The 12,431-nt window shown below is 30.4% G+C and overlaps 1 protein-coding gene across 1 annotated transcript; it reads right to left on the reverse strand.

Moving 5' to 3' along the window:
• Positions 1-1,210: 1,210 nt before the first annotated feature.
• On the reverse strand, positions 1,211-5,392 carry LOC116000242 (WUSCHEL-related homeobox 11-like). Its single transcript, XM_031240278.1, has 3 exons — positions 4,702-5,392; positions 2,894-3,078; positions 1,211-1,436 (listed from the first exon to the last, which is right to left on the reverse strand). The coding sequence occupies exons 1-3, from the start codon at positions 5,327-5,329 to the stop codon at positions 1,419-1,421; spliced, it is 831 nt and encodes a 276-aa protein (XP_031096138.1). The 5' UTR covers positions 5,330-5,392; the 3' UTR covers positions 1,211-1,418.
• Between the last annotated feature and the right edge of the window lie 7,039 nt (positions 5,393-12,431).

Below are 12,431 nucleotides of genomic sequence, written 5' to 3' on the forward strand. Positions count from 1 at the left end.
ACACGTTGGAAAATATTATTTTAAAAATATAAACATATTTCCGATGTCTTTGCTTTATAAAAACATATAGGTCCTAATAATAATATTACTATTATTATTATTATTATTATTATTATTATTATTATTATTATTATTATTATTGATAAGGGTTAAATAAGTCTTTCATCTATTTAAGAAAATACGATTAAATATTCAAATTTAAATAATTGTTTAAATAAATGCTCAAAAAAATTGTAATTAAATATTTGATACTTTTTTTTTAGATAAAAACTTTATAATTAAAGAAGATCCTCCAACAGAACATTACAAAGGAAATTAGGAGGGTGGCAAAATTCTCGCATTTCAACCTAGAAACGGACTCCCGAACTAACAAATGGATCGTCCAATTCGCAGAACGCTTAACAAAAGAGAATTGACATAAACAAACCGACTTAACCTATCTTTGATATCTAACAAAATCAAATCAATGGAAGAATTCCCTATATTAGAATTCAGACTTGCACTACCAAATGAACATCAATTTCAATCAAAATCCTGGCAAGCTTTTGAGGCTTTAGTCAATTAAGTACTTCACGAACAACAATCGCCTTAGTCAATTAAATCCTGGCAACAATATTGAGATGGATGTGCTCCTTGTCTACAATGCTCTTTCCACTCAATCTTTAAATTATGTTTTTGGCATTTTAGTTAAAAACAAGCTACAAATTTTCATAACATTAGCTTTCATGTTGTTAAACCGATCTGCGAATCAAGGATCGCACAAATCAAGTAGTTAGGGAAGCTAGCTAGTTCTCTGTCCGATTGTATGGAATGACTTTCTATTTCTTACTATACCTTCTTGTTTGATACTCTCAGCTATGATCTAATGAACTAATGTATTTTGGTTTAAAAGAAAAAAAAAAAAAGAATTGAACTAAACGCAATTATAGTGTTTGCATTAAAAAAACTGGGTTTCCCACCAATTTACTTCTCTTTTTCTTCTGAACTACACTGGAAGTGATATGATTACAAATCTGCTTTAAAAAATTTAAAAAAAAAAAAAAACTTTATATCCGGATATTGAAAATTCATTAACCTCCTAGTATGAATTGAAGATCAATAATCAATAATGGCTTATAAAGTAATAAAGAAGAGGCCGACAAGTAACATATATAACATCTAAGCTCAAATCTTTATAAAGCAAAATTATTTATATATATGTTTAGCAAAATTGTATAGCCATGAACGCTCTATATGTCCGTCTAGTGGAGCAAGAAAAAAAATATTGTGTAAAACCAACGTAAACCATAGAGTTTTATTGCACTAAGTATAATAAAATAAAATGAAATATCGACGCTACAAGACACAAAATACTAAACAATATTGAAGATTTGAAGCAAACTTGGAAAGGTGACGTGGTCGGTGCACTTCAGTTCGCACTAGGCTGTTCTCGATACCTGTTTCAAAAATATTATTTTTGAGTAATTAATTTGTCACGTTGATAATTAATTAATTTACTTACTTTAATTCATTTTCTCAAATACAAATTAAAAAGAATAACTAAATTTCTGCTTTGACGATAATAACCAGTGTTGTAAAAATTCCGTCTAAGCGCGGGCGTTAGACCCGATTAACCGGCGCCTAGGCGCTAGGCACCTGCCAGGCACTTAGCGTATCACCAAAATCGGTGACTTAGGTGGCCGGCCGACTAGGCCGCCTAGGCGCTGACTGCTTAGACCACATTGGCGTCATTTAGACGGCCTAATTAGTCGATTAGCTATTGTTCTGTTTTTTTTTTTTTTAAAGTAGGTTATTTCACTCAAAATGACATTATTTTGAAGTAATAATCCCACATACAATTTTCAAATTCTAAATATTTTTAATATTTAATATTTTAATATTAACTATTAAAGTATGAAATAATTTGTAATTGTTAAGTCTTAAAATATTTTAAAATTTTAAACAAATTTTTTAAAAAATAAAAAAAAAATACACGAGCACCTAACTATTTTTTCAACCATAATAATAATTAAGTTACTATTAGCCCAATTAAATTAATAATATTTATAATAGGAACTAATTTTATTTTTATATTTTTATATTTTTTCCAAATTGAGTATGGTCATCAGGTCGGTGCATATTTTAGTATAATTTGTGCCTTATGTTGACGTATTAATCAACATTATTCTAAACATGCCAGTTACTAATATTAAATATTCTACATTTAAAGTGGAAATAATTAAGAAACTATATATTCATATTTATGCACATACATACATATTTATATTTATCAAAACACCTTACTGCTGAAATATTTAAACGTACTTTGTGTGTTGTGACCAAACTTTTAAAAGTTCATATAATTTAATATCAAAATTATATTTGAAACATTCATGTCATCATTTAAACCAAATATTAAAGTTAATCTAAATAAAATTTGATTCAACTTCAATTATTAAATTATATTAGAAAAAAATGTCAAATATGCCACTAGATTTATCACATTTATGCAACTGGGTCACTGAACTTAAAAAATATGCAATCAAATCATATATCAAACATGTAAAATATGTGTAATTACGACACTTTTTTTTGTTTCTTTTAATTCAATTTGAGTTAAAGATATTTCAATATTGACTTACAACTAGTATGGTTGAGGAAAACACAATTTTTAGCACATATCATGTAAGAAATACGTAGTAGGATTGATTTCTACTGAATTTTTTTTTTTAAATCCAAATTGCACCTATCTTATTTGTTTGATGATTTGATTGCATTATTTTTAAGTTTAGTGACTTAATTATAAAAAAAAAAAAAAGTATAGTGACATACTTGACATTTATTTCTTTACAATTTAATTAAAAAAAAAGGTGATAGTTGGAGGTGGAGATAAAAAAAAAATAAAAAAAATTACCAGGAAATAGCTTTCACCATGCCTTAAAGTTTGAAGTAAAATCCCAAATTGGTTGATAGGTATTGGAATTCCAGAAGAGTGATACAGCAACAACTCATCTTCTCCGCCTCCAAACATTGCTTTCATGTCTATTGGCCCTCTTGGAACCTCTGTTGCTACTCCGTTTATGAACACTGTTATTAACCCTTCAAAAATATATATAAAACTAAATTATTTCATTTTTTAAATTAATTAATACACCGACTCTATAATATGCTTCCAAATTTTTTTCCCCTTTTTAAATAAATTATTTTATTTTATTTTGAATTTTGTATTACACTCATAGGGTATCGAGAAATTTGGGGACAATACTGCTGCAACTCTACCGTTCACACCTGCCATCCCACCGCCCAATTTTTCTTCACACTATTTTCTCTTCTAATATCTTTCTATACTTCATTCATCATATTTTATTCCATGTTTATAATCCTGAATATAATCCTATATATTGACAAAAATATTAATAGTATTTGATACAATCAATTCAAGAACACTTCCAAAGACTTTGTGGTCAAGTGACACCTAGTATTGCGATTAACACTCTCATATGGATGATGGAAGTAGGTTCAAGCTTCAGTGGAGACATTATTGACTTGTTGTCTACTTTCAGAGAGTCAGTAGAACTAAAATAAATTGTTATTTTTTATTTTTTTAAACACAAATGTTAGACGGAAAGTCTAGTCATGCATATTGTCATTTACAACGTAATATTCATTTAGTCAATTATGTCTAGTGACACAATTAATTATTGTAATTTTTGAATATTTACTCTTTTGTTTTTTTAATTTTTAACTAATGGTTCATCAATCATTCTTTTAACAACTATCCTATTGATATTAGCATTTGCATATTTGTTTCTCTATTTTTGCTATCATACTATTGAATTCAAATCTTTAGAGAATTATAAAACTCATTACATTTTTTCTTCCATACTTTTTAAATATATTTATTTATTTTTATTTTAATTAATTATTTAGATTTCAATTATATTCTTATTTACTACTAAAGAAATAAAGAGACTCTTTTTATACAAATTCAATACTATTACTATGTATTTGATTCCCATTATACCATTTCAATTCTAATGTTTGAATCAAACGCACCCTAAATATATGACAAATAAAAAAAATCTAATCTTTAATTAGAAATAAAATTGTATATATAAAATTGAGAACTATATTATTTTACAAAACAATTTAAAAAAAAAAAAAAAAAAAAGCTAGAGATGGACCAAATAATGCACAATTCGATGACAAAAAATGCAATTTTGTCTTGGAAAATATTTGTGAAGGGAAAAAGCAAATTTAAAGCAATTGATAATAAGATAAGATTAGGGATTTATAATGATATCGGGAAGAAGGGTTTTGACTGAGGTGATCATGCATGAGTGCAACAATCACCTACTAAGACACTTAAGATGATCGAATGATGAGTAAAATTAAACTAACCGTCTGATAATTTGTTGCTGAACAGAAACTATAGATCAGTCGTTATACCGTGAACTATGGATCATGGCTGATACTACAGTTGTGTTGAATTGATACTACAGTTATGTTGAACGGATGAACGGTCTCTGTTCCGTGCAACTGCAGTTTCCTTTCAACACAACTACAGTATCTTTTCAACACAACTGCACTATCCGTTCAACACAACTGCAGTATCAGTCATGATCATGGTCCACAATGCATTATGGAGTATAATTTGCGCCTATAGATATGTTAAAGCGTACTAAAAAAAATAGTTGTTTGGAAGTACAACGTAGGACGTACCAGGTTGGGGGTATTGCAGATGGGAAGCATCGTGTGACGACATGAGTGACGATGGGGTGATGGAAGAACCGGCCGGCTCAATTCCGGCACTGTTCATACTCATCATGGTTTCGCCGCCGGACAAACACAACATCTCGTCATCGACGCCGCCGCCGCAGCAAGGAGAAGAAGAAGAAGATGATGACGAGCCGAGAAGATTCGGGAAGTAACTAGAAACAGCGGAATTACTAGCCGAAGAAGAAGGCGGAAAAACACAACTACTAATTGCAACACCTGCGGCGGCGGCGGCGGGATGAGGGTGGTCGGCGGTGGCGGGCGGCGGTCCGAGGGTGGCCTGGAGCTGGAGCTGGCGCTGGCGGCGCCGGGACCGGGAACGGCGGTTCTGGAACCAGTAGAAGACGTTGGCGTCGCCGACGGCGCCGAATTTCTCTAGAAGTTTCCGAATCCTGACGGTTTCTTCCTTGGGAGGATTAACCATCCCGCTGTTGAAGATGGATTCCAGGATAAGGATTTGTTCGGGTTTAGGGTTCCATCTTGATCTTACGCCTTCGTTTCTCTCCGGAGTATTATTACTGTTGGTGGTTTTAGGTGAAGAAGTAGAAGATGATGAATCTTGATAATCTTCCATCAACTTTTTTTTTTTTTGGTTTCACTTTAATTTGGGACAATCTATCTATCTATCTCAGACAAACCAAACACTACTACTTCACCTCAATGTCTTGCCTGCCTTCCTAGTCCTACCTAGCATTTAAATACCTATGGAGAATATATGTCATCAGTTTCTACTGCTATTCCATTTTTGCCCTTCTCATCTTTCTAAAATTACTCTTTTTTTATGACTAAAACAAATATGAAAATAGTTCGTACTACTTGCAATCCTCCATCTTATTTAGTGATTTGACAAACAATCGAATAATGTCCAAGTATTGACTAGTCTCTTCCCAATTAAGGCAGGTTTGGCGAGAGTGAAAATTCATAACCATATCGGTTAGGCCATCCCAATAGAAAATTTTCAATAGTTTTAATGGATTTGGGTGTACATGCATATGGAAGAGAAAGGGAGAGGAGATAGAAGATTTGAGGCATTAATGCAAGGACTTGGTTTGTTACAGTGAAGTGGGTTCTATCACAGCGCAACAACATCATATGTGGCGTGAAGCGCAACACAACGTCCAGTCGTGCGCGTTAATTTAAAAGATTTTTTTTTTAATTTTCAGATTTGTTTTATTTTATTTTATTATTTTTATTTTTTTTCATTTTCTCTCATCTTCTCTTTCCTTAGTCATACATGCAAAAATTCCTCAACAACTGCAACTATTAGGGATGCTCTTTAGTAGAGTAGGTCTCATGTGAAATCATTTAGTTAGGACAAATTTAAATTGTTTTATGAATCATATATACTTGTTGAGATTGCCTCACATATCTTAATTCGTGAGACGAATCGAATCTAGGATAGTTGGTTGTTACTTCTTTATGATAGAAATCATAATACATACTTGTTATAGAAAATTTAATACAAATTTAAAATAAATAAATCATTACTTATAATAGATATTGTAATATTTACATATGAAATTGTGATATTATTTGGGTAAAATAATTGTTATGTACTAATGATAAATATTGTAATACAAATAACTTAAATTGTGATATTTACAATGTGTAATTCTAATCTAAATATTATAATACTTATATTTGAAATGTTATTTAGGAAAAAATTGTAATACTTATTGAATAATATTTAATACTAATTTGAATTAAAAATAAATGGTTACTTATGATAGATATTGTAATACTTATATGTAAATTGTTATACTATTTAGGACAAAATTGATTGTTAATAATGATATATATTGTAATGAGCAAATTCTACTTTTAGTCCTCAACTATTGTGGCATTGACACATTTAGTCATATTGTTTTAATTTTGCCATATTGCATCCATAACTTTGAACAACTTTTTAGTCCTCGACTATTGTGACATTGCCACATTTTGTCCTATTCTTTTAATTTTGCCATATTACATCCATTACTTCGAGCAACTTCCACTTTTAGTCCTCGACTATTATGGCATTGCTACATTTAGTCATATTCTTTTAATTTTCCCATATTACATCCATGACTTTTTGTTAAAAATTTTATTATTTTACGGTAGAATTAACAAATAACAAAGTAAAAAAAATCCTTACAGATATCGTAACTCGTATTTCAAAAACATTAGAAATATCGTAAATATCAAAGGATGTAATATTGTAACTCATAGAAGTACAAGTTACAATCGGTATAAAGATTTTTTTTTTTTGCTTTGTTATATGTCAATTTAAGGATATCACTGTATTTCAATATCGTAACTCATTTTTCTAACGGTAAAATAATGGAATTTTTAACGGAAGATAAATTGTGACAATCAAATGAAAGTCATGGATGTAATATGACAAAATTAAAAGAATAGGACTAAATGTGTCAATGCCATAATAGTCGAGGACTAAAAGTGGAAGTTGCTCAAAGTCATGGATGTAATATGACAAAATTAAAAGAATATGACTAAATGTGGCAATGTCACAATAGTCGAGAACTAAAAGTGGAATTTGCTCTATTGTAATTATTATAAGTGAAATTGTGATACTTACAACTCATTAAGCAATCTCATCCATTGTCTGCAACCTAACCCGTTTTACAGATAATGATTCATGAGACGATTTCAAACAGCTTTTTTACCTTTTAAAAAAAAAAACAAATCAAACAAATTTTTTACCTTGTTCTAAATGTATTTAGAGTTTGAAAATAGTTAAACGGATGAGTATTTTGGCCAATTTCATCTCTTAGAGAAAGGACTTAGGCTCTGTTTGGCAGATCTTATTTAGGAGCTTATAACTTATTTTAAGGTATTAATAAGCTATAAACTCTGTTTGGTAATGTTTTCAAAATAAGCTAGTAACTTAAAATAAGAGCTTATTTTGAAACGATACTTGGGGTAGCTTTTCAAAATAAGCTAGTAGCTTTTTAACTTTTTTCCATCTTTATCCTTATTATTTTAAATAAATAACATCCTTTACCCCTCTCAATCCCCTCTCAATTAAAACCCTTTTGACATTTTATTTTCATTATGTTTGGTTGTAATTTCAGTTTGATATTTATGTTTGAACATTAATTTTTGTATAAACTAATCTTATGAATTATAAATATTTTTTTTACTTTATATATTTTCAAATATATGTTCTTACTTTATATTTTATTTAAATATATTGATTTCATTATTTTATATTTTAATATGTAAACAAACCTATTTAAATTTAAAATTATTTAAATTGTATGAAGATGTCCTTTTTAGTCTTTTTACATTTATCAGCTTATCAAAAAGCTAATTTTACCAAACACTTTTAAGCATAGCAGTTCTTCAGATTTCAGTTCGAGCTTATAGCTTTTCAGTTTTCAGCTACTTTTCAACTTTCAGCTACCTTTTCAGCTAAGTTTGCCAAACATAGCCTTAGTAGTTCGTACAATTGAGAAGATGCTATAAAAATGTTGCTCATTTGTCTGATCTCGTCCCATAAAAAAATATAATGAAGGTACAATGGAATAAACATTTACCGTGACTTGAAAGAATATGTAGCTGACTTTCAAAAGAATATAGGGTCACACTTGTGCGAGACCGTCTCACGGATTGTTATTCGTGAGACGGGTCGGGTCGGGTCGAAGCAACATGCAAATGTCATACTTATATGTGCAAATGTCATACTTATATGCTAAAATGTAACACTAATTAGGAATACAATTTTTGTTACTTATAAGAGAAAAAGTAATACATTTTTCATAATAAGTAATGTTGACAAGTGCCTATCACTTATAAGGGCAAATATAATACTTTTAAGAAAAAATGTAATAATTTTAAATCGAAATGTAAAAGTATTGTATTTTCCCTTAAAAGTATTACATTTACCCTTATAAGTAACAAAAAATTTATTCCTGATTAGTATTACATTTGAGCAGATAAGTATCACATTTGCGTGTATAAGTATCACATTTGTATCTTGACCCGATCTGATCCGACCCGTCTCACGGTGAGACGGTCTCACACAAGTTTTTGCCATATATATATATATATATATATATAACAATCTCAACCTTACATCTGGAAAAATCGGACGGATCAGATTATTTTTTTTTAAAAATGTGGTGGCATTTTTGTAATTATCACCAACTTCGCTATGCAAACTTGAACACTAAAATCTACAATTCTTAGACATTTTCAAGTTTGCACATTTAGTATTAACATTTTGAACATTTAATATTAACATTTTATATATTTAGTATTAAAAGATTGCACTTGCAACAATGCGAATGTGCATTGTACTTAGGGTTTCGATTTTAGAGTTGTATTAAGTTTTTTATTTAATTTGATTTTTTTGAATATTTAATTTGGCTTAGTGATTCACTTTTTACTGCTTAAGGTCTAGCATTTTAGGTTTAGATTTAAAATTGAACTTTTTTGTTAGTTGATTTTATAGAATTTACCAAGTTTGCATATTTAGTTGTTAAAAGTTATATATTTAAGTGTTCAAGTTTGCACAGTGAAGTTGATAATAATTACGAAAATTTTAGGGTATTTTTTTTTAAATTCTGATCAGATCTGTTGAATTTTTACATATTTAAGACTGTGATTGGTTCTTGTTTCTCTTCTATTATACTATTACATGTCACTAGGATTTTAGTCAACATTCGGGCAACATCCAGCTAACTCCAACGACATTTTCGGCAACAAATCAATCAGCAACCGTTCTAGCGACATTTTCAACAACAAATCAATCGACAACCGTAGAACGGTCGCCGATCAATTTTGAATTAACGTAGAAGGCACCGGAGAAGGTAACCATTGGGTTGCCTTCTTCCCAATGAAAAGGCAACCACCGTGATTGCCTTCTGTCAGATAGGGCAACCCACGGGCCACGGGTTACCTTCTCAGCAACCTAGAATTATCGCTGGTTGATTTGTTGACAAAGTTTGTCGGAATGTTGACCGAAATCCTAGTGACCTGTAATAATAGTGATGGTTTTTAGACTTTATTGTACTAAATTGAAATGTTGATGAGTTTAATTACAACTTTAAAAAGTTTAGGAACTTAATTAACTTTTTAGATAAAGTTACGAGGCCTATTTGTCCATTTTTAATTTCCTAAAAAGAATTATAGTATTGTTGAAGTATAAAGGAACCTCTCTCTCTCTTATCATTAGGTAAAAACTTTACCATCCAATTCTGGAATCTACTTTTGAAGTAGTACAGTGTACAGTAAAGCTGCGGGAATAGTTTATTATACGACGACGTTGTATGTTATTGAATTTTATGCATTCGGACAACGAAAAAGGTATCCCATGCGAAAGTACATTTCTAGGCCAAGTTGAGGTACGTGCCAAGTGCCAACACCATCATGTATGTCCTAGACCAACTACATTCCTGCACGACTGCCTTCTTGTCGTCTCATTATATTCATTTCTTATTATATTATACTACGTAACAACTTACAACGCGATTGGTACACCGTAATTTGGTTGTAATTTAAGGTCCGTTTGAAAAGCAGGAAAATGATGACTTTCAGAAAATGAGTCATTTTCTAGAAAATATTTCCGTTTTCAGTGTTTAGTTGTGTTATAGAAAACTGTCTTAGTATGTTTGATTATTTTTTAGAAAATGAGTAGAATTGTATAATTATATATTTTATTATTTTATTTAAAACATAAAATAATATAAAAATATCTAAACTAATAATATTTATTATAAAAAAAACAAAGGTACGACTTTGGTTTTCGGCGGAAACCAGAGCAGTTTTCGGCGAACTGGCCTCCGCCGGAATGGGTGAGATGGTCATTTTGGTCGAGAACATGCGAAGTGACCATTTTGACCATTCCGGAAAATGACATACAGAAAAAATTCCATAAGTTGTTTTCCGGAATTTTGGCTTGATTTTCCATGGTCAACGGAAAATATTTTCCGTTGACAGCATTTTTCGAACGTTGTCAAACACCGAAAACTCGGAAAACATTTTCCGAAAGTCATTTTCTGAGTTACCAAACACACCCTTAATTGAAATTCAATGAAAGTCTGAATTACATTGTTTGGTTGAAGGGAATTGCAATTCCGTGAGTACTCCCCTCATTTTGTTGAATCACAATTCATGGGTACCCCTATGAATTGCAATTCAATGAGTGTGAGAAACGAACAAAGGAATGCAATGACACTACTACCCTTGGTTGTTGTTATTACTATTATTATTATTATTATTATTATTATTAAGGAAAATTGTAATTTATGCCCTCCATAATATGTCAATTATCAATGTCACCCCTGAATTATTAGTAGTGTAAATGTTGCCCCTCAATTTTCAAAACGGTACATATATTGCATCTCCCATACGGTACGAGAGGGGCAATATATGTAACGTTTTGAAAATTGAAATGCAACATTTACACCACTAATAATTCAGGGGTGGCATTGATAATTGACATATTATGGAGGTGCATAAATTACAATTTTCTCTTATTATTATTATTACACAAGGACATTTTAGTCTTTATATCACTTATTCCTTTTCTATTCCCCATAATTTTATTCCACTCTACCAAACAATGTAATTTGAATTCCTACTTTATTCTTATCTTATTCTTTTCCCACATAATTGCAGTTCCTTTCCTTCCTAATTTCAACAAATAACTGGACTACCATTTTTTAGTTCCCGTTATAGGCCTAACTTTATTGGCTCTTATTAGATTAGTTGATATATATATATATATATATAATAGAGGTCAAATGTAATAATAAACTTCAGGTAAAAGATGGGGTTTAATCTCAACCCTTGATCTAATCAAAATCAACAACCCATATTGAAGAACACTAAAAAAACGCGGTGGCAATTTGGTCTTTTTGCGTATTAGTCAAACTTAAGGTGCATCGTTCTCCTTTTTAAGGTGCACCGTTTTCCTTCTTAAGTTGTTTGGTTTTTGTGCTTAAGGTGCGTTAGTTCTTCAATTGAGAATTTAAGGTGAGTTTTTTTGTTGAAACTTTAAGGTGCGTCAATCTAAGGCTTTAGGTGCGTCTTTCTATAGCTTAAGGTGCATCGTTTTACAACTTAAGGTGTGTAACCTTATATCTTAAGGTGCATCAGTTTGAGACAGTTGATCATTTGCATACATGTTGGCAGAAGTGCGTTTTTTAAAAGTGATTTTTCTTGATTTGAGCCGTTGATCTATCTTTCACCTGAGAGAGTATTCGCATGTGAACTAATCCCTATATATATGTATATATATATATATATATATATATATATGTATGTATATACATATGTATATATATATATATATATATGCATGTATATACATATGTATATATATATATGCATGTATATATGTATGTATATATATATATGCATGTATATATGTATGTATATATATATGCATGTATNTTTTCAGTGTTTAGTTGTGTTATAGAAAACTGTCTTAGTATGTTTGATTATTTTTTAGAAAATGAGTAGAATTGTATAATTATATATTTTATTATTTTATTTAAAACATAAAATAATATAAAAATATCTAAACTAATAATATTTATTATAAAAAAAACAAAGGTACGACTTTGGTTTTCGGCGGAAACCAGAGCAGTTTTCGGCGAACTGGCCTCCGCCGGAATGGGTGAGATGGTCATTTTGGTCGAGAACATGCGAAGTGACCATTTTGACCATTC

The sequence above is a fragment of the Ipomoea triloba genome, chromosome 12 (genome assembly GCF_003576645.1).
Source record: "Ipomoea triloba cultivar NCNSP0323 chromosome 12, ASM357664v1".
In the NCBI taxonomy this organism is placed as follows: domain Eukaryota; kingdom Viridiplantae; phylum Streptophyta; class Magnoliopsida; order Solanales; family Convolvulaceae; genus Ipomoea; species Ipomoea triloba.

What these genes read in the sequence shown, in the direction of transcription:
- LOC116000242 (XM_031240278.1), bottom strand. Translation starts at nt 5,329, where the DNA reads ATGGAAGATTATCAAGATTCATCATCTTCTACTTCTTCACCTAAAACC. An exon ending in TCTGCAATACCCCCAACCTG is followed by an intron (nt 3,079 to 4,701) that starts GTACGTCCTACG and finishes ATATTTTTGAAG; the next exon opens with GGTTAATAACAGTGTTCATA.